Raw genomic sequence first — 27,333 nt, 5'->3', positions numbered from 1 at the left:
CGGCTGGTGTTTACCGTTCTGAGATGAAGCCTTTGGTCGCACTGCGTGGCCTTGAGGAACACACCATGGCTCTCGCGTATGGGCAGTGCGAAACGACGCATTTAGGGCACGGAGGGAACCACCCATGACAAGTAGCCACAAATAAATAAACGCATTTTAACACTCGAGCGTCATGTTAAATGCAGAGTCCTCAAGTTCAGCGTCCGAGATGCTGAAGGATAAGTGTTGTGACAATTGTGAAGCCAGATGGGCCTTCGTGAACTGAAGTTGTCGATGACCTTGGGCTAAGTTGCAATCACAATTTCCCCAACTTTTTTGCATCACCTCGTGCAATTTCTTTATTCTTAAGGCGCTCTAGATAACGTACTTCCCGTCTCCTCGCCCTCACGCAGTTTGTGTGCATGGGCGGAACCCCAGCGCGGATGCAAGAGTTCGCGCACTTCGTCAAGCGTCGCCTGGGCATCCAGCTGCCGACGGGTGCTGAGCTGTGCGATATCAGCCACCGGTCGTACCGCTACGCCATGTACAAGTGCGGGCCCGTACTGTCGGTCAGCGTGAGTCCATTTGCTACATCCTCCATGGCGCACACTTTGCGGTAATCCAAGTACAGCAGATAAGACAAAATATATTGAAATTACCGTAACGTAACAGTAGTAATTCAAGCAACTTAATTCAAGGCTTTCAGTTCGAATGCTATGCGACTTTTCTGTGGGGCTCGCTCGTTCCCGTGCGTGAGGTCTGCAACTCGGGTTATCTTTTCTTTGTTATTAAGCGAAGCCTCTGTCATTTCGCTGGCGGCGGCAACAACGTACGCGGAAAGCCCGGCGAGTGACCAAAAATGCGGGTGAACAGAAATGCGGCCCTCGAAAGTGCGCCGGTCACACGCGCATTTTGTGCATGCGCCGTTTTCCAACAGATGGCCTCCCTCTGTCGTGGGCTTGTCGGCCGTTTGTGACGTGGCAGTCTCACTTGTCATTTCACCTTGCCATGCTTCATTGTTGCCTTTCATTGATACATCTAGTTGTTTCACGCATGACCATCGTTGTTGCCTGTAGCAACAGAAGTGTTGCATTGCTGAGCACGTGGTGCAATTTCCGGCACGGAGGAAGGAAAAAGCTACGATGGAGCATCGCACTATAGGAAGGACAGAAAAGAAAGAAAGAAAGAAAGAAAGAAAGAAAGAAAGAAAGAAAGAAAGAAAGAAAGAAAGAAAGAAAGAAAGAAAGAAAGAAAGAAAGAAAGAAAGAAAGAAAGAAAGAAAGAAAGAAAGAAAGACTTGGAGCTTCGCCTTCGAGAGTAGAACGCAATAGCGTAATCGGGCCCCGTGCGCATCGCCTTCAACCGTGCCGCAAGGAAAGGAAAGTCTGTGCGCATAACAGTGGCCATTTCAAGCTATCCTCGAATGCCTACTGCAAGTACAGTTGCGGAGTGCCCGCTACGCCACAATTCTTCCATTTCCCACTATAGAACATTCTTATAGCGTCTCAGCACTTTATCTGTTAATAATAAGAAAAAATGGATACTAAATGCACAAAAATAGGAGTTCAGTGTAGCCAGAAAGTAGCCACGGAGCTACACGAGGTCGTAAAGTAGCAAATTTGGCGCAAAGTAGCCACCAACGGCAACCCTGGCTTCGCTGTCCTCGGTGCTAAGTGCAACAGAGCAGAACAGCACAGTTGGTGCGGTCATTCATGGAGGTGTCCTCTCTGTATACGTGTAGCATGTCGAGGTTTTGACGGACGCCCGTCTGGTCGGGAAGTAACGCCATAAAAATTAAAAGAGCGACACTGACCACGCAAAGGAATGCGAAAAGAACGTTTCAGCTCCCCTGACGGGAGCCTCGTTCACAATGAAAACGAGGACGCGTGAAACTGTGTTTATGAAGGCTTTAAAATGTGGCATAAGCAACGGGTGTATGTATGAGGAAGGTTCACACGTTGCGGGACTAGTTGATGATACATTCTTATTTCAAATATTGTAGCGCTATACATTTGACGAGGACAGGACAGAGAAGTACATGACAGGACAGCGTCCGTCCTTTCATGTACTTCTCTGTCTTGTCCTCGTCAAATGTAGCGCGACAATATTTTAAATATGAAGAAGGGTTCCGTCATCTCAGTTCGTTAGTAGGGATTCGTCATAACAGAAGGCATGTGAGCAAGCACGGACACAAAAGAGAAGAGATCAAGACAAACGCCGACTATCAAATAAAAAATTACACCATCTCCCGCTAAAGGGGACCATGAGGCGATGCGAAGCCGGAGCACTTGCACGATCGCGTTCCGTTGGCGGTCATTGGGCATGCTACCGACCTCGCGTCGTGGAACGCGAAGAGGGACGCTACGCGCGTCGTATCTTCCATCTAGCCTGGCCGTTAATTCTCACAGGGCGAGCGGGGAACGCGGTCGACAGGCGGGCGAGAGGGGGGCAGCGTAGGAGAGGAGAGAGAAGGGGAGGGGACGCGCATGCGCTCGAGCTCATCGCGGCGTTGCGCAGGAGAGAATTTCGGCATGTCTAGCCCGCGTTTCAGAGGAAGAGTGGAAAGGGGGAGGGAGAGGGGAAGTGGAGAGGGGGATGGGAGAGGGTATGTGGAGAGGGTATGCGCATGCGCAGTAAGGGCGGTCACGCCGCACACCACCACCACCACCACCACCACCGGATTGAGCTCCGCCTTAAGATACTTCGCATCTAAATGGCCCACTGCGGCAGACAACAAACTATACGCATAAAAACTCATCCGCGAGAGGTAAGAGGCGTCACCTGTCAATCCGGCGCACGCGGGGTTCTACGTGTTCAGACATTTGCAAGATAATCGAAAGCTGACTCACGCATGCGCTTCCACTACTAACGATATGCCAGGCCTTGACCATTGGACGCGTTTCTTCAATATTGTGCCTATTGTATACTACTCGGCCTACGAATTTGGCTGAACAAAAGTATGTTACTACTACTACAGCTGTGTCGCACTTACTCCGTCGACATTCTCGTATCTCTTGTGTTTGCACTCGTACATTCTTTTGTGATGTACAAGTGCGCGTGTCTCATCGCAGCATGGCATGGGCGCTCCTTCCCTGTCCATCCTGATGCACGAGGTCCTCAAGTTGATCCACTACGCTCGCTGTCGTGACGTCGTGCTCATCCGCATAGGCACCAGCGGTGGAATTGGTGAGCTACTGTTTCTCCAGTATCTGTGCAAGTTTGTACGCAACAAAGCCTGCGATGTCATTGATGCATTCTTGCACTCTTAAATGGGTGCCGAAACACTTTTCCACGAAGTCATCGAATCACCTCAGCATCGAAGTTCATTGCCTCGCGAATCGATTGCAGCAAGCACATTTTAAAACATTCGAATCCGTCAACAAGGAGCGGAGATTATTCGCACGCTTGAGGCGCTCTCTCTCTCTCTCCTCTTTCCTCCCGACGAGCGCGCTGGAATCTACACGGAGAAGATGACACGGGGCCACATCAACGCGCGTCATGAAGCGCGTTCGCTCACTGCCCCCCCCCCCCCCGTGTGATTCCGGTTTGCACTAGTGTTGCTACTGTGTAATTAGCACACTATATAGAGCGCGGCGCAGGCACGGGGCGGCATCCTGTGGGAAGAAGCGCATCTGATACAAACGCCCTTTAGATTTCCCTCGGCTACCACGAGCAATCTACGCCTCTAATTACGAATTAGAGCCGACACCGGCGGCTTCGAAGAGGGCGAGGATGGGCCTCTGCACGAGGACAGAGTGCCTGAGAAAGTGTCAATCATACAAAATTTGGCTGACCTATTCATAGCAGCGTTTGCTGTTCGTCGAATTTTCACCAAGCCTGAAGGGTGTCTCAGGACGGAAATCAGCCACTGTTTCACTCATTCCGTATTTCATGTACACGTAATTGCTTCGAATTGCGAGCTGCAATGCGTAAAGGTTTCACAACGCTGGGCGGTTGTGCGTACAAGACAACAAGCATTGTGTTCGTCTACGTTTCAAAATTAGTGTTAAGCGCACCGAAGACGCAGACAATGGAAGTGGACAGGACAGCGCTTACACTCGCAACTGATTCTTTATTAGTCAGAAAAAAATTCGGCAGATCCCACGCCTTGTGGGAATCGGTTTCATGCGAAGCAATGAGCGAGTAGCTGTGCTGCATTTTTTGGCTTTGAGCAAAGCGTTACGAGGTGGATTGACGTGTCTTTGTAAGCGTAGTGGTAGTGTGCACATCGTGGCTTTACCAGGAACGTCGACTACACTGGCGTTTAAAGGGTAACTGATGGCCTGACGTAACGTCAGCACTCACGTTAGAGCACAGACATCAGCATTACCGAAACGAAGTGCACTTTGCGGTGCGATGATGCGAATATCATATGGAACTTTCATTAGCGTATTCCTTCGGGGTCTAGCAACGCTTCAATATAGCTTGCTGAATCATATAAGTACAAATGTAATGTTTAATATACTTCTATAAAAGCGGAGCCAACACTGGAACAACAATCGAAGTTAACCCGGCATGACGCCTGTATCAGGAGAACATATGTCATGTTTATTGCTTTGTTATAAAATTAGATAGCCAGCACTGCAGCCACAGTTGACGTTGCACCGACATTACGCCTGCATAATGTCTTTTTCCAAAGCAGTTTCAAGATGGTGTTGGGGCTCTGTGGCAGAATATCTGACTTTCTTAGCGAACCTTTCGCACTTTGAGCATTTCTTTCTTTCTTTCTATCTATCTATCTGTCTATCCGCCTACGTCTAGGTGCTCTCATGATCGCCTCCTTAACTTGATATAGACCAAAATGTCGCGTATAACCCTTTCCTCCAGACACGTGTGGCACACACCCGTTTACCACGGGCCACGGTGTACGTGTATGCGCCACAGGTGATTGACAGTTTATATCTACCCAGGAACGGCGAGAACGGACATAGGTGACTTAAATGCGACAGCGTTAAGAAAAACCGACTTCGGCAGCGTTGACCCCACAAATGGAAAGAATGAAATCAGAATCCCAGCGGGAATCGAACCCAAGCATTCTGCGTGGCAGTCAGGTATTCTACCACAGAGCCACGCCAGGTCTATAAACTGGTTTGGAAAAACAGTCTACATGCAGGCGTAATGTCGGTGCAGCGCCAGTTGTGGTGCTGGCCAGTGATGTAAATCATGGGGAGGGGCAGGGGCGTAGCCAGAAATTTTTTTCGGGGGGGGGGGGGGGGGGGGTTCAACATACTTTATGTATGTTCGTGCGTGCGTTTGTATGTGTGCGTGCCTATATACGCAAGCAAAATTGAAAAATTTCGGGGAGGGGTTTGAACCCCCCAACCCCCCCCCTTGGCTACGCCCCTGGGGAGGGGGGGTGAAATCAGGGGGGTCCTGATCCCCCTGGTGGTCGGGCTTGGTGGGACACCCCTTGCAAATGTCTCCCCTTGAGATGTAGCTTTCGAACATCACATTTTAATTACCTGACAGTTAAATACAGCACACTAGGCTATACAGCACAGTTCAATACAGCACTAGGTTATTCCTAAAAGGTATGCACGACGGTGAATGGAGCTGAAGTTAAACAAAAGCTGTACCCTAATGTGCTAGCATTTGCACTTGATTGTTTAACCCGAATGCCATGTTTACTAGAAATATTCCAGAGCCCGTTTAAGAGTTAATGAAAACCTCACTTCACCAACGTACGCTGTTTCTACTAGTGGCTGCTCATCAGGGGCGTAGCCAAGGGGGGGGGGGGGTTCAAACCCCCCCCGAAATTTTTCAATTTTGCTTGTGTATATATACACGCACACATACAAACGCACGCACGAACATACATAAAGCATGGTTGAACCCCCCCCCCCGAAAAAAATTTCTGGCTACGCCCCTGCTGCTCATTGCTGTTAGATTAAGCTCCCTGGCCCGGCGCCGAGGCCCATGCTCGCTTTATTTACTTTATTTCAAGGCATGACTTTAGTTTTTGCATAATTAAAAATAAAACCTATATTTCTAAAAAACAAAACGGCCGCCATGGCAGGATGTGTGTCTCCCCTTGTGATTTTTCTGGATTTACGCCACTGGTGCTGGCTACCTATTTTACAAGAAAGCAATGAACACCGCATATGTACTCCTACGATACAGGCGCCATATAACATGGACGTCTGTGGTTCCAGTGTTGGTCCCGCTTTCAGAGCAGTCTAATAAACATTACATTTGTATTCCCCTGATTCAGCAAGCTATACTGAAGCTCGACCCCGAAGGAATACATTAACGAAAGTTACGTGTGATATTCACATGATTGCACCATAAAGTGCACTTAGTTTCGATAGTACTGACGTATGCACTTTAACGTGATGGCTGACGTCACGTCGTGCCATAAGTTACCCTTGAAACGCCAGTGTTGTCGACGTGCCTGGTAAGCCCACGGTGTGCACACAGCTACTACACTCACAAAAACACGTCGATCCACCTGCTTAACTCAAAGCCATAAAATACAGCATAGAAGCACTCGCTGACTGCTTCGCATTAAATCGATTCCCGAAATGCGTGGGATCTGCCGAACTTTTTTATTCTTTGCATTCATCGGGTCAACGCTGCCGATGTCAGTTTTTCTTTGCGCTCTCGCATTTAAATTACCCATGTCTGTTCTAGCCGTTCCTGAGAAGATACAAACTGTCAATCACCTGTGGCGCATACCCCCTTACTGTGGCCCATGGTATACGGGTATGTGCCACACGTGTCTGGAGGAAAGGGTTTGACGATGTACGCGACGGGATTTTCACGTTATTCGTGACATGACATTCATATTCGTCAGACCCTCTTACCCTTCCATGCCAATTTTGGTCTACGCTAAGCTAAGGAGGCGATCACGAGAGCACCCAGACGTAAGCAGCTAGATAGATGGGTAGATAGAAACGCTCCAAGTGTATGGGGTTCGCGAAGAAATGCTTCGCATTTAAAAGCATATAGAGCAGACACATGAAACTTCGCACATGCCTAACAAAGCCGGACGCAAAAAGAAAAAAAAAGCATTCGTGTCAGAATTACCACAAACATTTTTTTTACGTTACGTATCACTTATTTTTCATAACAATCACTACGTGCTAGAAACGCGTTCTCTTTATCATGCAGCACAATCGGGGCTTGACTAACACAGTCAGCAAAATGCGACATTTTGTGGTTATCAAGATGTATCGTCAGGTGTCGCAGCATCTCTCGACTCGTGAGAAGTATCAAGGCTCCTTCACACCTGCGACTTGCACCTGTCGCGCGGCCATTTGCGACTTACGCACCCGTCGTCACACAGAATTCACGATCTTCTATAGCACTGACATTGCCCCGGAAAGTAAGCTGACCAGCTGTTCCTGCGCATGTGATTGGTTGGAGGTTTGCAAATGCAGTCAAAATAGTGATGCAGAACTATCGATGGTACTATCGAACTGTCGATGGTCGAAAAAAACATGGCTGATCCCTCCGTCATAGGAATCGGTATAACACGAAAGTGAAACGTGTCTTCACAGAAGTAGTGCTTATTGTGTAATGATATATGAGAGCTTGTACAATGTCTATTCGTGTTTGGCAGCTATAGCACCGTTTGACGTGGATGCACCCATGTTGACAGCATGTCTCTGTCGCGACGACTACGCCCATGATCATGATTAAACCGTTGTGGTAGCTGACGGTGTGAGCATATATTTGGACACAGCGAATCGTGAATCCCGCGTAAGGATGATATCAACAAGCTCATAATCAACGCTGGTACCCGGTATGCACTTCTTCAAAGCGTCGTCAATTAAGGAGAGAAACGGCACGGTGTGCGCTTTCTAGTAATGGGTAGCCGACGCCTGTGCTCATGCATATACCCAATGGGCCATGAATGTCCACCGGATATCCAGCGGACAACAATTAGTGGACATTTGGATGTCCTGCGGACATCCGCACATATCCTCCGGATGTACTACGGACATCCGTTGGAGCTTAAGGCGCAACCAAGGTGGCCATCCAGCGAATGTCCCATGGACGTCAAACATCCATGTCCCATGGACGATGGACATCCCTTGGACACATATTTTTGCTAATATTGGATGTCCGAGGGATATCGATTTTTTTAATTTGATTGGACGTACCATGCCGGCACCAGATGTGGTCGTCAACCTCTTGGGTCAGCGCCATATTCAATGTTGCTGCAGCATTTATGTGTTTTTACTGCAATATTTAATAAATGCTACAACACACAAAGAATTAAGGCATCGATCCTGAAGGAGACCTATCATACTGGTGCACAGCTAGGAAAAGACAATGTTACAGCTTTCATTTTTATTCACAGTAAAGCAAAAACAAGCAAAAAACAGTGGGATTTGGTCTTGTGTTATCACAGTACAACAGCTCCTGCATTCACAGAACAAGCACTGCAAAGCCTATCTCCAATGCTTAAGCCCAATAGCCTGCAAGTGGATGTAGTGTCACCAGCTCTAGTGCGTCTGAAAAAACCTCGAAATGTTGGGGGTGATCAGCAGATCAATTCAAATCTTTAAACATTTTCTAGGAAAGTATACTTTAGTAAACCTAACACAGACAATACCAAGTACTAAAAGTATACAACTGCAAAGCACAATATGATGAGAAACTTGCCTCTTGCCACCAGAAACAATAAATAAGGGCACTTTAATTCACAAACATAATGCCATGAATCTGTCACAGCCGTAATTCTTGACAAGCACAACAATATCCGTACAAATGGACATGGCTAAAATTCAATGGCTTCTACATATACAAATAAACCTCTAAAGCATCTAAAAGATGAGTGCATGAGACATACATCTAAAACATTTAAAGACATTAAATTTAAACATAAAGACCAGAAGCTCTGGAGCATCACAACACTATGACAAAGTGAGGGCATAAAACATCTAAAAGTTCAATCTGCTGCCATCAATATCCCCAGAACGACCAGGGAATCAGAAGCTGGGCCGTGGCGAAAGTTTCAGTCAGTGTCTGAAACAGCAAAAATGCCATGACAAAGACGATTGTCAGACGCTACTTGTGAAATGGGATTTTTATAGGCATCTACTGTGTAACATCTCATTAGCATGGTTTCAGTCGGCTGCTAAGTGGGAATATACATTTCTACACAACTAAGAACAAGGACAAACATGTGGACAAGGGCAGCAACAAAGATGGTAAAACAAGTAAGGAACTTTGGGGCCTTTCTTCCGAGCTAGTTTGTGCAGTGTACAGGAGCCTGGCTGAAGATAATACAAAGAGTATAAAGGTAGGTCACAAGCTCAACACAGATTTCACCATATCGACTGCTTAGAACACTTACACATTGGAATACAGGCACAACATACATTTTTGTGCACTGTTCAGGATTTTACATGATGCGACAATGTGAATTCCATTACCTGCTGCTTGCTCAAGTTGTCCTTGCTTTGACTTCTGAAACCTGGTGGCAAGGCGCTCGGGGGCATGTCGGAGCCACGATTTGATAGAGGCCTCAACGTCGGCAGAGGTTGCGTTTGGCGCTTTGCGAGCAGCATCTGAAATTTACAAGATTCCTTACTCAACAATAACAGTTGTCTTGGTGAAAATACAAATTTCAAGAGTCATAAACAGTCTGCTGAGCCTACAAAAAATTGAGAAATAAATTACTGCCTACTCGAAGTCCTTCCACACATAATAGATTTGTTATATTGAATAGAGTTGGGCACATCAGTGACACTTGCTTTTTCAAATGATAACGAGGCAGAACACGAGCCAAAACAATCAAATGATTGCTTTACATTTTTTATTTCGGCTGCTATTTCAATCACCTCACACTGCCTTGCACTGAAAGGTTGCACAGTGATCTTACACTTTATTTATGCCCTTCGCTTTTTACCAGACAAACTATAATATTTTAAGTTTTTAGCCTCTAAAGCTAAGCCTGGACCTTTAGAGTGCTACCAAATTGTAGATTTTTTACCATGTAGGCTTCTTTAGCCAACATTAAAATTTAAGTGCACAGTGAAATTGCAGCATCCTTGCAGTGCTGAAATATGCAACCAATAGCAATAGTGATAACTGACACTGCAAACTTACAAAATAGATAAACGGGTAGCACTTAAAAAAACAGACCAATGAGCATGTTTTTGTTTTTCCTGAGGAAGGCTAATTCTGTGTAAAACACAAAAGTAAGATGTATTATACAGCACACCTGTTATGGCTTTAGCAATCTTCAAGGCGGAGAAGCTCAGTTTTCCTTTTCGACCCCTCCAGGAAAATTGTGCCGCAACCTCGTCTGTGATGCAGTATGACAAGATTCTTTTTGTTGCCCAGTAGGCATCTTTCCCACCAAGCTGTGCCAACTCATGAACCTGTGTACAAAAGAGAAGAAATTCTATTCAACAAAGAAACTTGTTGGATGATGTGAATGTTTTAGAATACGAAAAAGAGTATTAAGTCATAAAGCAAGTAAGCAATGTACGAAAAACCCATGACATTCTTGATATTGCAAAACAGCAGTGTTTAACACCTTGAATATTCATTACGAGTTCGATGAACTGAAAAAAAAAAACATAACCCCCTTACCAGGATCTTAAATTTTCCAGCATCGAGCTTGTCGTCGAACTCTTGTAGTTCTTCAAGACTGCTTAGCGGATGGCCTAAGAGCTCTGCGCATTCGGTGACTGAAGAAGTGGGAAGCATATCGCACAACTTGTTCAGGGTGTCCGCTTGCTGTTCCAGCATGAAGCGAAGCGTGTTCAGCAGTCGTAGCACATGCCGCTGGAAGTCTGAAAAATATTGTAAATAAACGCTATTAAAACTTAGTAGGGTTCAAGAACATTTTAAGCAAACCATTTTACTGAAAACTGCATTCATATCTTTCAAAATGTGCGTACTCTTCTCTACACAACAATCATGAGGCGAGTTTCGTGGCCGTTCTTGCGCTGTCTGTTCACCTGAAAAGCACAATTTCAATTCATTAGTAGTTTGGAGTAACTGGCTAATGATTTATTTAACTTTGACCTCCCTTATCTGGCACATACCTTCATCAACAGTGTGGTTATTAGACGTACCTTGTGGCGAGTTTGTCTCTGACAACTGGGTCCCTGCAGTGTCGAAGAACGAGAGCAGTGAGCCACAAGAGCCGCTCTACTTGTTAGAATTTCTGATGTGCAACAGATAGTGACAAAGAGCCTAGCAGAGCAAAGAAATTACCGATAGCAAAGGTTTACTAGTTCAATTATAAAACTGAATTATGGAGGTTAACATATTTTGGTTCATCCACTTGCTTCTACAATGCTTGAGAATTCATTTATGCATGGCTCTTAAGAAGCTTTACAGCTATCTGTGGTTCTAACCTATAGGTTAGAACGACAGAAAGTTGCTAAATTAGTTACACACAAAAAATAATAAATACGCACGTAAATCGTAATTTTGTAACGAGACAGCTGTATATGTGTGAGAATACCTGCTGTGCCTTTGTCTCCCTGGCCAAATGTGGGCATACTTGTTGCTTCACTCGAGGTTATTCCTAGAAAGCAATACGTGTAGTCCATCACGTAATGATTCCTATTAGCATTAATCGCAGCCATACACTGGCTGTGGAGCACAGTATACTCCTATATAAAACAAACTTACAAAAGCTCCAGTATTTATACTGAACTTCAAAGCTACAATTCCACAGTTCATTGTTGCAGAATGAATTTCTTTTGTAGCAATCTGCTACAATTGCATGAATGTCACAATTCTATTCATGCTATACTCCATGATAAACATTTCTGGCAAGTGAATAAATGCCAGAGGGGCAACTAGCAAAGTTTCAGTGTACATGCAAGGTAAATACCTTGTTCACACTTGTCGAAAACAAGTGCTGACTAGACATTCAATGTGAAATTACCAGAAAAGCATTCCAAGCGTTGCATTTATTTTACTGTGAAGTTGGCAGTGCACTGCTGAAACACAGGGGAGAGCGAGATGGACGAAGCACTTCGTCCCATCTCGTCCTACTTGTGTGTTTCAACCGTGCACTGCCACCTTCGTTATGAATAATTACCAACACGCCCACTCGCCCATCATTTTAATTTCACTGTTTGGAAATATGCTTTGTAAATTTTAAAATCCTATTGATAAAGGAACATGAGCATTGTCAATAACAGGCTAGCTACGAATGCATCTAGCAGCCTGCTTTTCTCTTCTAACGAGGAGTTATTCAATGCTGGTATCCAAATATTCAATGCAGATGAAAGAAAGGAGGTGGTGCATTGTAACATCAGAGGGTTGAGAAAAAATTGGCCTCATGCACCAACTGAGTGCTTGCAAGGCTAAAGCTACGTCCTTAATGCAATGATCTTGAAAAGTAATGGCAAATACATTTTACAATACCAGATGGAAAATTATTTGGGATAGGTGGCAGTCCTGGCTGGCTTGTGGCAGAGTCTTCCTCCTCCTCTTCACCGTCAGAGTCACTCCAGACTGCTGGTGGCCGTCTACGCCTCTTCAATGGAGGCATTTCAGTTTCACTGGCCAGGTCTGAATCGAACTGAATGTCATTTAGCTTTTTCCGGGCATGTTCATAGGTAACTGAAACAAAGTGCAAAATGTGATCAATATAATCACCCCTGGCTTAAGGCGTAAGGTGACTGAAATGCGCTTACCGAACAAACCTTTCACAGCAATTTCATACTGCTTCCACCATGACTGTGGTGGATGCTGCTTCTTTGCCATTTTCCCAGCCTTCTCTGCTTTTACATTATGCGGCCAGACGCACACGCTCCCGGTGACCCAAGTAGTTGGCACAATTTCAACCTCTTTAGAGGCAGTGAACTCCACAATAGCATAGCTCATCTGGAAAAGAATTCTGAATTGTAGTGCCACCATTGCACAAAACAGCACTTCCTAATTTTTTGTCAAGAAAGCATTTTAACTTCGCAAACAATACAAATTTTCATTACTATAAGCACACTGTTGCTTCAAATAAGAATAGTACCATGGAAACTATGTATATAAGTGACCATTACATGCTCAATCATGATCAGGCTTTCACAATTACACAATAGCAGAGAGCTACTCAAGAATTAAGTTGAACATAGAATACACTGACCTGGCCTAGGAGAAGCATGTTTCAAAATAATTTTTCAAGCTTTGTCAAGCTATAGCTCTCAGCGTTTGGCAAGCTACAAAGGCAGACATCTGCTTATACGACAAAAATATAGTCATGTTGGCTGTTCAAAAATAAATTTTGTACCAAAATGCCTTCATCGCAACATGATAAAACCTTAAGTCAAAGCATCGTTGACAAGCCATAGGAAATGTATTTGCACATGAAGCCAGACATTTAGAATCGGGAGATGAAAGGTTTACATGTCAACAGCAGAAAACAAGCTCCACACTTCAACTTCAAAGTTCAAGTAATAACGCTGTGTTAGATACCAAAATAAGATGCTACATGACAGGCCACAACAGTTTTTATAGAACTGTTGTCAATGGTCCTGCTAAAACGCTTTAAAGGATCCCCACGTAAGATGCTTGGAAAACAATCTATACTCACCAACATTTCTTGGGAATCGAAACGAGCAGCTGTGAGCCAACAAAGGATCTACACATACTTTCGAACAGCTGCAGATGCCCAAATTCCTCAATATTGTGGCACGGTCTAGTGGCATGAAGAATTATTTTACAGCAGCCAGAAAAAAACTTCAGTAAGGCCTCTCATTCGCTACCACACTCATACAAGAGCTTGTGTGAAGGCAAATAAGAGTATTCAGGGAAAAGTCAGCACCAGAACAAGTTCCTCACTGCTACGAGGAAAAAGCACAGAACACGACACTAAAATGAGCTAATCTTGGAACACATACTAAATGGTATGCAACTCTGGCATTACTACAAACTGCGTCTTCCATGGGAGCTTGACCATTTTTCGCACATTGCTCACAGGCCACACTTTGAGGTCTGAAAGACCTGAAACAATATAAATATCAAGTCTTGAAGATTCAAAGGGGTGTGCGTAGAAATCTTTTTTATGCAAAAATTCTTGACCAATGATGCAAATCTCTTCTGTACCCCTCATGGAAGCAATGTTTCTTGCAATAATAATATGTTCACCCTGCATGCAGCAGTTGTCCGGCTCTTCTATGCCCAGCACAAAATTTTGATACTTCAGAGTTTTGAAGCATGGAAGGCAGCATGTAGGAAGGAGTGGACCATTTTCACAAGGTTGTCTGGGAATAAGATCATGTTGCCTGCAAGGCACTTCAGAAGCAGCTGATTGTGCCTCTGCCATTCTATTTGCAAGTTGTTGTAATGGTTTCCCATGTTTGTGAAGGTGTCTCTTTAATTGCTTCATATTGTTTTCAAAGGGAAACGCACTGAAGCAGTCCAATGCACCATGGCGTTTGACGTCATCAGACAAGTGTAACAAGCAATGAACATTGAACGACATGTGCTCTTTTCCATACAAATGGGCAAAACTGGCAACAAAATGTTTCAGGAGTGCCCCGGCATAGTCAGCATGTTGACTGCACAACTGCTTGTTAACCAAAATTGACAGCGAGGCATGGAGAAGCAAGAAATGTTTATAAATGTCATCTGCGAGAATGCCGTTGAGAAGAAGAGGCCCTGTGTAGAGCAGAAGAAGCCTAAATTCAACAGCCTTCCATCTATCTAACTCATCGACACCCCTAGGCCTACGTGGGAATTCACGCGGGATGTAGCGACGCAAGGCAGCGCTTTGCTGATTGAATGTATGACGTTGAAGTGGTCCCAGTCGAACATTTAAAGGACCTGAAAGCCACAGGGAAAAAAGCTTTTTCACAACACCTAACAGAACAACATGCATATAGTCGAGAGGAACATCGCACACAGTGTCAAGAGGCAACTCAACAAGAATTGATGTTCCTCTGTGATGCTCGGAGTCGTGCTGCTGCCTGAAGCTAGCATTTGTGCGGAGGGGACAGTCTGAATCGGGGAACACAACCTTGCCTCCAATGTATGCACCCTCAACACAGCACTTGGGACAGCCATTGTAGCCACTGTGGCCTTTGGTCATCATTACGAAAGACCGTGCTGGCGCATCACAAACAAGAGCCTTCAGACAAACCTCAATTGGCTTGCCATTCACAACAAGCCCATTCGCCAGCAAATACTGCAACTCATCAACAAAAGCTCTCAAAAAGGCATTGGATGAATGCGGCTTTGAAGGCCCCGCATAAGCCCCGATAACAAATGGCCCAAAGCCCTCACCACAGTTACTAACTCTACATTGTATAGGCCAAAGTTGCATTCTTGAGCTTTTTGCAAGGGGCAGACCATCTACATTGACAATGAGCGAAACAATACTAGGAGGGTCTTTCACGAACTTCAACGAATGTTTAAGCCCGGCAGCGAGACCAAAATGACAATATTCGCCCGGAGACAGGGCCACCACGGAGTACTCGGTGTTTTCTAGTCGCGGCGTTTTGAGGAGTGCACGCGCGTCATCAGGGAGGTCAAGTTCGGAAAAGATGCTGTAACGTTTATGCAGCTTCAATAGCTGGTTTAATGCTTTGCGCTTTATGTTATTCTCAACTGCCCATTGACGCAGAGCCTCTCGAAAGCTTTCTTTTTGCGGTGCTACTTCTTCTGATGAAAGAACGGGCACAGAAGAAAAATGCGAGTTTTGACATGAGGCTCCAGGCAAATCATCTGAATCACCTGACGAACTATTTGACGATTGTGTGGAATCGGCATCACGATTCGCAAAATGGGCGATTTCATGCGAGGCACTACTACATTCACTATGAACAGCTAAGTCATCATGTTTTGCAACTGCCAAACGTTGTGGCTCTCCTCTACATGGCTGGGTGGCGGAAGCCGCACACGCATTGTCTCCCAAACACTCCTGCACAGCGCACAAGGGTTCAATTAGCAGATGTGTCCTCCTTGCTTCCCGCGATGCCTTCTCCGTAACGAGCTTTTTGCGAGGCCTCTGCATGTTTGTAGAAATCCTAACAAAATTTGATAGTCACAACTGTCACATGGCTTCTAGCGACTACAAGCAAGAAAGCAGCTGGTTGCATACAAGGGATAACAGCCTTGACAAGCGCGCGGTCCCGCTCACCTTGGTCAAGTAATACTCAGACAAGGAGCTCGTCCACGGCCGCAAGTCAGACACGGGATCTCCAGTCGTGTAGAACCTCTATGGAGCGTGAAGCCAGGTACGCAGTTCTCGAAGAGGAAGTTGTTGAAAAGCCCGCTTCGCGTTACCAAGAAATCATACAAAAGAAATGGCGGCCGTCCCCTACAGTGTATCCCGCGCTACTGTGATGGCAGTGATGATGATAGACGCAATTTTAGTTTTAAAACGACATAAACGTGAGCTCAATAGTGTAATAACTCCACTGTGCATAATTTTAAAGTTATAAAATGTTGCGGTAAAAACAAATTTACTAGCAGCTGAAATGAAAAACAGTGGCGATTAAACAGTGGCGGCCTACGTTTATGGATGGCGGTGGCAGTTATAACAGTTGGCAACTATGATCAAGCAATGGCGGCGCGCAGCAACAAATTGTAAACACGCAAGTAGAGTGACCTAGAATTGGAGAGTGCCCGGAACGATCGAACAGCACGCATACAAAACCCCGCCGACGCATGCTTGACAGGCTCCGCTGTGCGCTCAAGGCTCATTCACACTAGGCCGACTCGGCACCGATTTTGGTCAGCCGACTGTGCGACAGCAGTCTACATGACGGAAAATGCTGTCGCCTACCTGCGCTACCTGCGCGTCAACTTCGGTGCTAAACTGAGAAAAATAAAGGTTAATAAAGCAGTAAAAATAGCGCTAATGGCACACGGTTGGTCAACTCATTATTTATGTTTCAGCCTTCGCGCGGTCATGCATAGTCAAAAGATCTGATGGCAAGCTGCGCTAAGTTAGACGACAAAATGCAGTCCCGTTCGAAAACGTAGACCTATAAGGCCATACAGATATATGTTTTCAAACATGCATGCGATAAAACGACGTACTCGGGTGCGACAGAGGCGACGTCCCTTGGCGGTCCCTGGGTTATCCGGGTTGAAAACATCCGCTATGAATCCAGTGAGGACATCCCTGGGACGGCCGAGAAAAGGACCAAACGGACGTTCGGAAATAGCCGAAAACATACATCCGCTCTATGTCCTACGGACGTCGGGTTTTGGACGTGGACGTTCGGCTTTAGACGGGACGTCCAACGGACATTCATGGCCCATTGGGTATGACACACACTGCGCTTCAGCAACACGGGAGGTAGAGGTTCGTAGCCTGAGCCGCAAACGCGTGCGTCCCGCTGGCCTCTGTCTCGCAGGCGCTGCTCTCGCTCCACCAAGGCACGACATTCGCCCGTCGAAATCGCGTCCTTTCTGCAACGCATATTGCAGCAGTTTTGTTAGTTGGTGCTCTCGCAATTTAAGCAGTCGGCGGCGGAGAAATCCCGTTGGTGAACGTGGAAGCTGCACTACTCCGATGAGCCGACGCACGCTAACACGAAGCCAAAGGCAAAGAAAGTAACTGCGTCTAGGGTGCCTCGGCGACGCCAGCGCGGCCAGTCTACCTCTCTGGTATCGAGACGCTTTAACCATGACCTCCGATATCGCGTGCAATCTCGGAGTAAGCGCTAGTAAGTGTCGATCGTGAAGCATTACTTCTTTTCACATCTCACAGACGGCGGCACCGCCCCGCTCCGCCCGTCGCGAAATAGAATGTGGGAAAGATATAGACCAGAACACAGCGAATTCCATGCGCATCGCCATATTTGCATCGCGCGTCGCGCCATCTATCGCACACGCGACGAAACAACATGCGCGGGCTGCCACGCCAGCAGACGCTACACAGAGCAAACGTGAAACTCCCGAAACTCAGCCCGTCGGAGAGCGTGTTTCGCGTCTTGTCTATCCGGGACATTTTGGCTGATTTTATTGGAACATCAAGAACAACTTGCTCATGCAAGTCCACAATGTATACAGTAAGTGCTGAGTGGGCTGCGGAAGCAACCTCGTCAGATACGTACGCTGTTACATTTGTAAAAAAACGTTCTCGCTGTAGTACGCGTGAATCGTAATTGCAGTGCAGCTCGAGAAAGAGTGAAACGATGTTTTGTTGCCCCATATTACAAGTTGTGCACAAAGTTTTGTGAAAGCTCATTATTTCAGCATGCATCGCGTAATAATTAGAGTACGCTTTACGGGTAGTTTCGCGGAACCTAATTTTTGTTTCACGAGCGCTCTTACAATAATGCGTCTTGCTCACAAAAGCGGGCTATCAGAGAGTATAACCTGCAGTATCGTTCAGCGATCCCTTTTGGAAGCTACCTGCGCGATTTATTCTTGTAACGATGGTGCTTTAGAAGCGAAACTGTGCTACTCTTAGTTAAGCCGGTTAGCTACGCCTGCGACGTAAAGGACACTGGCGCGAGTACGGCTTACTTACGTGCCAATATATGTATTATGTGCAGCTGAATGCCTCGAGTCCAGATAAATTTGGGGACATCAAACACTGAAATGAAAGGACGAAATTCTGGCAAGCTGTTGAGGAGCACCGTGCCATTTATTACCTTTTGAAGACGAATTCTCGAAGGCGTGGATGCCATCAAAAGCACTAAAGTTTAATACTATGCTGAAAATGGCAAAGCATGCTGATTGCTTGTGCATGAAAGCGCTACCTTGCTCCAGATTTTCGTCAAAGGAAACGCTCAAAGGTATGAAGTGCACCCCCACACAAAGCTCGCGGCTGCCTTCAACCCAGCTGCGTGTCACGCAAATTAGGTTCGCAAAATGAAATAGGTGGGCATCACACTGTAGAATACACGCAGTTAGTGTACTTACTCGCGCATTTTCACTCGGCTCCTAGTTTTTTTTTTTTTTTTTGCTTGAATCGCAGTAATCCACTCGTGGCGAAGCTGAAAACACCGCACCGGCACTATTTCCGTGGCACGTCGTAATCGTCGCAGACAACGCTAATATCCTCTTGTTGCGCTGCTTGTTTTGGCATCCAAAGACGGCGCAGTAGTGCCCAGACGAGCTCTTATACGCTGAAGCGGCGTGAACGGGTACTTTTTCGCACTTTAAAGCCTCAGAACTGCAGCTTGCCCTGTTTACTTGGTGCAGCCCGCGCGCGCCTTGGCAGCCCCGTCAGCCCGGCGTCTGGGTGCGAGATTATCCGCTCGGCTCGCCAGCAGCCTGGGTGCGAGACAGGCGGGCTCTGGTGTGCCTAGCATCTCCCGACTTAGCTTAGCCGGTAGGGCGTCGGGCGCTTGCCGTCGCGGCCGCAACGTCCTGGGTTCGATTCCCAGCGGAGTATCTTTTTCTTGGTTTTTTCTTTCTCGCCCGTTGGCGTCCATTTTATGAACGTCATATCCGTGACGGATGTACTTGGTGGACTCCGGCATAAAACACTTTCGTGTTAAAAAAGATGGCTGATCCCTCTGTCATAGGAATCGCTATAACACGAAAGCGAAGCCGAAGCGTGTCTTCACAGACGTAGTTGAGCGTTTGTGGTGCATTGTTTCGCCCCAAGCGCGAAGGAATAAATGCTACAGCATCAAATTGTAATGTTACGCGAAGAACGGCTAGCCGCTCGAAACTTGCAATGCGCTGCTCAAGCAGAAAGGACGCGTGGAACGAACATACACAGGATGAGCGCGAACTGACTGTCACATTCGTAACATTTCTGCGTGAGCACCGCGCTCCTTTCGCAAAAGCGGCTGCTGCAGTAACCCAAGTGATTTTCGTGCTCTCAACGCAATGCGTACAAACCACCGCGATCACCAGATAAACGCGCGCACTAGCGACCTCGCCCTGTAAAGGCGGGCGCTCGTAGCAACGGCGACGACCTTTAAAGCGCGCTCTTCTAGAGTGCTTACGCTCTTCGAGCCCTTCGCGCCACCTCGCTGGTGATGAAAACACGCTATGTAACACAGATCTCCGAGTACCGCCACCGGCAAATGGTGTATATAAATAGCTCGCCGTTAGCATGGCGGAGCGTGTGCCGTCCGTGGCCGAATCGTTTCGCGCTGCGCGCTGCGGAGCGAGGGATCGTGAGTTCGATTCCCGGTGGCGGAACTTTTTATTCTGGTTTTTTTCTTTGCCCACTGTTAGTCTTTATATTTTACAACTTCATATCCGTGACGGAAATACGTCAGTGGAGCCGTGGTGAACCCCGAAATAAAACACTTTCGTGGTAAAAAGTACTATCGATAGTGCTATCGATAGTAAGAAATTCGATGGTATTATCGATAGAGTAAAATCAACAGCGCGAACTCATTGCAGAATAAACTCGGTTCCCCGCGCGCGTGGTACATCGTAGAGCCGGAGGAGCAGGCTGAAGGGCAAGAAAGTTAACATGCTTGTGTTTTTCGCCAGAGTGCTGATACATGATCATAAAGTCAAACTGTTCAGCTGTAGCGGAAAAGAAGCCGTTACATGTGGTGGAACTGCGCGGCTTCAAATTTATATTGCATTTTGGGATTTCAAAATTTAAAAAATATCAAGAACTAAGTTTGTTATTTGTGAGGTGTAACTGGTTGCTTTTGGATATGAATTTATAGATGGACATATTCAGCCATTTTCATTGCGGAAATAATTTATTTCTCTCGCCAAAAATTGCTCATAAATTAAGCGACGCCGATGGCAGGCTATCGCAAATATTTTGGCAATATGGCCGGCCAGCAACAGCATCATTATTCACACCACTATCGATAGTATTGTCACTTGGTTGTGGCGGTGAATAATGCTGCAGCGAGACTGGGAAATACGGGGTTCTTTATTTGGGCGAACTCGTGCCCAGAAAATCAAAACTCAGAATAAAAGCGATACACTCGGCGCACTGGTAGCGGCGAGAACAGTCGTCGGCCGTCGAGTAATCTGATCATCGGTGGAACGCATCGTCTTTTATACATCAGTCATCGAACGTTCCAGCGTTATCGCTGGTGCTCGCGTAAGCTCTCGAATAAACTTGACTATTCGCGTCCGGCGCGTAATCTTAACAGAATGACCTCAAACAACGTGAAGCTTCTCAAACATTACGGCGCGGTCTGCGTCAAACGTTGCTAACAGTCTTTGTGGGTGAAACCCGAATACATCAAAACAAAGCAATAAACATGCGCGGCAGTAATACCGCTAGTAATATTAACGATGGTACTACTGATTGCGCTATCGATAGTTTGTTTACGTTATCGATAGTTTCAAAACAACTATCGATTCTGTCGACAGTCGATTTACCGATAGTTCTGCATCACAACTGCAAAATCGAGCAGCGAGCGACTGAGCCAAAGCAGTCGCTTTTCGACCAAAACGGCCATTTGCGACTCTTGGTCGCGGGTGTGAACGAGCTTTCAGGCTTTCGCCTTAATATGGAGACCAGTCAATTCCTGCTGTAATTCTTTTGTCTTGTTTTCTTCTGAACATGCGATCGACGCCTCGTTGACTTCAGGCATCCCGGCCGGTTCCGTGGTCGTGAGCACCGCAGCCGTAAATGGTCTGCTCAAGGAAGAGCTCGAGCTGGTGAGCCTCTCATGTCGTCAGACGTTTCGCCGCCGTTGCAGTAAAACGCTGGACACACGTGTTTTGCCGCGGCGCAGCACGTTCTTGGAGGGGTGGTACGGCGGCCGTGCGTGCTGGACGGCCGGCTGGCCAACGAGATCGTCGCCGTGGGACAAGAGTACATGGCCGGCACCAACGTCGTGGCTGGCAAGACGCTCAGTTCGAACGACTTCTACGAAGGTGAGGACCTCACGAACTGTGCGAGTGTACGGGGAGAGTTGCTTGTTTGGTAAGTCAGTCGAATAACGCCTCTAAAGCTTCGAATAAATCGAGAGGGCAGAGACACAGAGGTGGCTTGCCAACTAGTGACGTTTATTGCCGAAAAAAGATCGCTCCTCCTCAGGTCCGGAGAGAGCACGCGCAAAGCGTGCCTTAACTAAACCCACCTCTTATCTAAGCCAATCACGAGGCCAAGTTTCGAAAAGTGGTACCACTGAACTCCACCAATATAACTGGACGGCGCATCACCGCTACTCGAGGCACAAGCTTGCGAAGCCACACACAAGCTTGCGGAAGTTCCCCCGCTTGTCCTGGAAGCTGCCGACTGCAATGCGCGCTGTCTTGTGATTGCGTTTCTTTAGTTTTTCTTTCTTATTTTTTAAATACCACTAGCTTGAGGTTGCTAAGCAAGACAAGAGAGCATGCGACGGCTTCAGATGCAGATAAAGTTTTCGCTAAATGCACGTTTTAACACGAAACGATATATACATCGGTCTGAGTCTTTCTCGAAGTGCGCCTTTCTGCCAGACATGCTTGCACTTGACGTAGCAATTCCGTGCTTTGATTACGTTTATTTCTTTAGAATATGCGCAGTCATCGCAAGTTCACGACGTCTAGGTTTGCCGATTGCGTGTATTTCACTTTTGGTGCATAGCGTGGCGGTTCACTTTCGCCTACGACGGAAAGACTTCAGAAATGCCGCCCTGTCTGTCCCCAAGTATACACACGCCTGTATAAAGCAAGAGATAAATCGGAGAGTCGTGATTGACCAAGAAAGGCACTGTTCAGCTTCTGTGCGTAGATAAAATGTAGTAGGCAGGTGCCGAACAAATGCACTACCATTAAGACCCCTTTCGCAATCTCTATGACGACAGCACGTTTGTTTAAACACCATATCCATAAAGCCGCGTCTGGTCGCCCAACGCCACACTTTGCCTAGTTAGTGACAAAATTTCACACGTTCTTCTTCAAGCTCTTTCACTGTCATTGTGACACCAATCCGACGAGCAGAACGTGTACATGCTCACTTCTGTGGCTCGCGAAATGACGGTAACAGCGAAACGCGGGAAATTGCAGTTCGTTGTCTAATCCGCTACACGCACGCGCATGGTAGCCGCAGCGCGCTCCCTCAGCCAGTCGGCACGCTATTTATTAAGTTCGGTTTCTTTTTGAGCACACCTCATGCATAGCAGAAGATAACGGCTTGTGTAGACTACCGCGGTACTCACAATGCTGACAGACTTCTGTTTGACGCCTTCACTGAGTGCCACGTCTCGCAGGGCATCCGTCGCCTCGGAAACACAAAGCATGCGCTGTCACTTCGCCAACGAAAGCGAAGGAAGAGCCTCTCCTTTCTCGGGGAGGTCGTGCACGAGATCCCCGCTACTACCAGCCCGTCGTATCTCACTGCAATTTCCTAGCAAAATGAGCAATAATGAATACGATTTGCTTGTACCTTCGCTCTTCCCTGACATCATTTCCGATGGGCTTGTACAGTTTACAGTGCAAGAGGCAGGCATTGTTTCAAAAAAGGCTACCGCCAGTGGCAGACGGTATAAAGGCTCGTTCACACCGGCGACTAGCAACGGTCGCGCGACTAAGTTAGTCGCAAAGCGACTGGTCGCAAATGGCCGTTTTGGGTGCAAAGCGACTGCTTTGGCTCAGTCGCTCGCTGCTCGATTTTTCAGTCGCGCGACTGCAGTCGCAAACCTCTGAACCAATCAGATGCGCAGGAACAGGACGCCAGCCTATTTTACGGGGCAACGGCAATGCAAGCTGTGTACGAGCAGACGTGAATTCTATATGGCGACGGTTATAAGTCGCACGCAGGTGTGAACATCGGTCGCTTTGAGTAGCTTTTTGACTTCCAGTCGCAAACGGTCGCGCGACCATTGCTGTTCGCCGGTGTGAATGAGCCTTTAAGTAGCACGTGTCACACAATCTGCTTTTCTGCCTCTCGGTTTCTTCCTGTTTCCGAGTTTTAGTGTCTTTCTTCGAGTGTTCCATCGGCACGCTTTATGTGCAATTTGCATTTAGTACTAAGTACACCCTTTAGTGACTCCGAATATTCACATTTAAATTAGAAATGTCATATCTTAAGGTTTAATTTCGATGTCGTGAGCGTTTCTGCATTCTGTCCCCGTCGCACTGGCTGGGAACATACTTTATGTATGTTCGTGCGTTCGTTTGCATGTGTACGTGCATATATACACATGCAAAACTGAAAAATTACGGGAGGGAAAGGGTTCCCCCCCCCCTTCCCGGCTACGCCAGTGTTTAGCGCAATATCCCAACACTGTCGTTACGGAATATAAATTGAGGCCTGAATGAAGAAAGACAACAATGGAGAATGTGTAACCACAGGCGATTATAAGGGTGTAAAATCTCCTAACACCAGCTTGTTTTTCTATAGTCCTCTGGCAACCGTGTAATTTACACTTACAATTAACTGACATTCTCATCACAATAAACATCAGTCTTTCGAAAACGAACAACGATGGCGTGTGGCGTCTCTTTCGTCTCCCAATAGTTTATTTTTGGTGCCGAAACCCGGGAACTGAAGCGACCATCACTTCAGCATTACAAAGAGGCCATCATGCGTCGGCATTCCGACGGACTCTACCGTTAACACAACGATCCTTGGAGGTGCAACCGCCTTGCACTTCACGGTTCTAACAACGAGGCCTAACGACGCCACAAGCCACGCCCTGTGAAACCGAAAGCTAAAGCCAGCGGCGAAGAAAGACTACTTACCTCCGAGGTCAATCGTGGTGCTGAAAGCAACGCAACGACTGAGGTGCGATGGAACGACTTAAGAAAAAACCAAGCGCTCTGAGAACCCAAGCGACCAAGTTGACATCCGAGGCAGATTCATCGCTAGACGCACAAGCAGACGAAGCGACACTGAACGTGCTGTCAGCAAGACTCGGCGCCCTCCTAACACAGCCGAACGAGGTGGACGCTGCTGTCGAGCCGCTTGTGCCAGACGAAGAAGCCGAGGAGAACTACGCACGTACAATCGCGTTCAACGACAGAATAGTAACCTACGTCGCAAGGCTCAGCCAACAAGCCGGAGCTCAACGAGCGAACGCCTTCACAGCAGCGGAGGCGTCACGGGCCCCTCGCAGCGGGAACCTGAGAGCCAACGGTTCAAAGGTGAAGTTGCCGAAACTCGAGCTGCAGCGGTTTAGCGGCGCCGCCACGGAGTGGCAGCCCTTCTGGGAGCAGTACCAGCAAACCATACACGACAACGACGCTCTTTCCGACGGAGAGAAGTTTCTGTATTTGCAGTCGGCGCTTTCTGGGAAGGCAGCAGCGGCGGTGGCCGGTATACAAGCGACCGCAGCCAGCTATAATACGGTCATCGAGCTTTTGAAGGAGCGTTTCGGACGCACGGATGTGCTCATCCAGGAGCATCTTACGCAGTTGCTAGACCTCCCGGGCAGGAGGAAAGAGACCTACGTCGCCTCTATGACCACATGCAGTGAAATATAGCCGCTCTCACGGCACTTGGAGTTCAGACAGGCAGCTACGGGGCAATGCTCGCCTCCGCACTACGGCGAATTCGGCCAGGCGAACTAGTGGTAGAATATCACAAACATTGCTCTGCAGAGAAAAAAGAGGATAGCTTGTGCATTGCGAGTTTGCAATGTTTTCTCAAAAACGAAGTGGAGAGCCGGGAAAAGGCGTTGCAGGTTGGGCAGAGAGAAGGCAAAGGCAGTAGTACAAAACCACGTTTTGATAACGAAAGGTCCAGAGCTCCGAGGGCGTCAGCAGCTTCACTCTTAACGGCTAGTGATTCCAAACAGAAAGAGCATTGTGCGTTTTGTGCCGCTAAGGATCATGTGACGAAGGAATGCCAGACGCCGCTTTCTCTCGAAGAAAGAAAAGGGGCACTCCTCAAAGTTGGCAGATGCTTCCGCTGTTCTATTAAAGGGCACACATCGCGAGAATGTCGCAACAAAGGAGTAAAGTGTAAAATATGCAGTAAGAGGCACTTTACTCAAATGTGCAATCCTACGTGGAAGTCTGCTGCTAACACAGCAACCGAATTGCACTTTGCGACAGGTAGCAAAGATGAAAAAACGACAACTGTACTGCTGCAGACAGCTCAAATATGGGCAAAGGGTACCCAGCCAAGACTGCTCACCTGTGCACTATTTGATGGTGGAAGCCAGAGAACATTTGGGACAGAAGAACTGTCACGTCAGCTGAATTTGGAAGTAGTTGGTGAGGAAGACATTACCATTTCTCCCTTTCGAGGAGCAGACAGTGCCATTAAGAAAAAGCGCAGGCGAATGCGGCTTTGGTTGAGTCAGTATGACAGAAAAGAGCACTGTCTCGAGGCCTTGGAGATACCTGAGATCTGTTCTGGCGAGCTTCTTGTGCCAGAGAAGGTGATAAAAGAGGTTAAAATGAAAGTGGCTGACCTAGCTGACGTTACCTTGCCGCCTGCACAATTAGAGCAAAATGGCATTGGTATACTGATTGGCGCTGACTACTATTGGAGTCTAGTGACCGGCGCAGTGCAGAAGCTTCAGGGTGGCCTAGTTGCAATTAAAACACACTTCGGGTGGACACTGCAGGGCACAGCGCCGTACAGCAACACCAGTGCAACGGTAGCTGTCCTTCGAGCCGTTGTAGCGGAAAACATTCACATATTTACTGATGCAAGCCCCAAGGCATACGGAGCGGTTGCATACTTGCGGGTTTGTCGACTTGGCATTCCAAATGCAAATTTGATTTTGTCGAAATCGAGAGTAGCCCCACTAAATAAGCTTTCCCTTCCAAGACTTGCATTGATGGGCATGCTAATGGGTGCCCGACTGAAAGACTACCTGGCCCGATCATTTAAACTACAAGTGGAAGAGTGGTTTCTGTGGACGGATTCAACCATCGCACTTCACTGGGTCCGGGGCTCTGCGGGGCAGTGGAAACCATTCGTGGCTAACCGAGTGATGGAGATCCAACGGCTCACAGATCTAGACCAATGGAACCACTACCCAGGGGCAGAAAATGCAGCTGACCTCTTAACACGAGGAGTTTCACCTGAAGTGCTCAAAACAACTACGGTTTGGTGGCATGGACCTTCATGGCTGTCCCAGCCCTCTGCTGAGTGGCCACACAGCGAAACCGTCTGTGAAGGCATAACTGCGGAAGAAGAAGGAAAGCCACTTCACGTTCACACTGTTGCGCAGTCGGTGGAAAAATCAGCCTTGCCTTTTAAGCAATTTAGTTCCTTGACTAAACTGATGAGAGTTGTCCCATGTATGCAGCGATTTGTGCACAACTCCAGGTATCCCCGCGAGAAAGAGCAGTGATTTCTGACCGCCGAACAAATAAACAAAGCTCAGATATGTCTGATCAGAGAGGTGCAACGTGAGGCTATTCCCGAAGAACTTCAGTGCATTCTTCGCTCGGCAAGAATACCGAAGGGCTCACCACTACGTGATCTGAATGTATTCCTAGACAGTCACGGAGTATTGAGAGTTGGGGGACGTCTAAGAAATGCCGAAATGCCTTACGACACCAGGCATCCGATTGTGCTCCCGCCGAATCATCCTTATATTGACCTAATAATTGAAGGAACGCACAGACGCCTTTTACATGTTGGGCCTTTTG

At 47.2% G+C, this 27,333-nt stretch overlaps 2 protein-coding genes across 3 annotated transcripts in view; one reads left to right on the top strand and one right to left on the bottom strand.

Annotated features, from left to right (window-relative positions):
* The window catches only part of LOC119393153 (uridine phosphorylase 1-like), an 88,521-nt gene that overhangs the window by 38,610 nt on the left and 22,578 nt on the right, over positions 1–27,333 (top strand). Inside the window, exons 3-6 of the mRNA XM_037659976.2 lie at positions 393–554; positions 3,051–3,165; positions 21,383–21,453; positions 21,531–21,672. Of these exons, the coding sequence (XP_037515904.1) occupies positions 393–554; positions 3,051–3,165; positions 21,383–21,453; positions 21,531–21,672 (490 nt within the window). The remainder of the gene's footprint in view (positions 1–392; positions 555–3,050; positions 3,166–21,382; positions 21,454–21,530; positions 21,673–27,333) is intronic.
* On the bottom strand, positions 8,132–16,225 carry LOC119393151 (uncharacterized). Of its 2 annotated transcripts, XM_049416126.1 has the most exons (10): positions 16,037–16,225; positions 12,597–12,786; positions 12,325–12,522; positions 11,411–11,473; positions 11,016–11,048; positions 10,839–10,898; positions 10,528–10,730; positions 10,154–10,313; positions 9,363–9,497; positions 8,132–8,952 (listed from the first exon to the last, which is right to left on the bottom strand). In XM_049416126.1, the coding sequence occupies exons 2-10, from the start codon at positions 12,784–12,786 to the stop codon at positions 8,942–8,944; spliced, it is 1,053 nt and encodes a 350-aa protein (XP_049272083.1). In that variant the 5' UTR covers positions 16,037–16,225; the 3' UTR covers positions 8,132–8,941. The 2 variants fall into 2 exon arrangements, with proteins under 2 accessions (XP_049272083.1, XP_037515902.1); XM_037659974.1 differs by lacking the exon at positions 8,132–8,952 and having other exon boundaries at positions 8,975–9,497.

This window comes from Rhipicephalus sanguineus, chromosome 5, assembly GCF_013339695.2.
Source record: "Rhipicephalus sanguineus isolate Rsan-2018 chromosome 5, BIME_Rsan_1.4, whole genome shotgun sequence".
NCBI classification, from domain to species: Eukaryota; Metazoa; Arthropoda; class Arachnida; order Ixodida; family Ixodidae; genus Rhipicephalus; species Rhipicephalus sanguineus.
The sequence above is the reverse complement of the archived record's forward strand: the minus strand, read 5'-3'. Positions and strand labels throughout refer to the sequence as shown.

What these genes read in the sequence shown, in the direction of transcription:
- LOC119393151 (XM_037659974.1), bottom strand. Translation starts at nt 12,786, where the DNA reads ATGAGCTATGCTATTGTGGAGTTCACTGCCTCTAAAGAGGTTGAAATT. An exon ending in TGCTGTGAAAGGTTTGTTCG is followed by an intron (nt 12,523 to 12,596) that starts GTAAGCGCATTT and finishes ACTTTGTTTCAG; the next exon opens with TTACCTATGAACATGCCCGG. An exon ending in CCCAAATAATTTTCCATCTG is followed by an intron (nt 11,474 to 12,324) that starts GTATTGTAAAAT and finishes ATTGCTTTCTAG; the next exon opens with GAATAACCTCGAGTGAAGCA.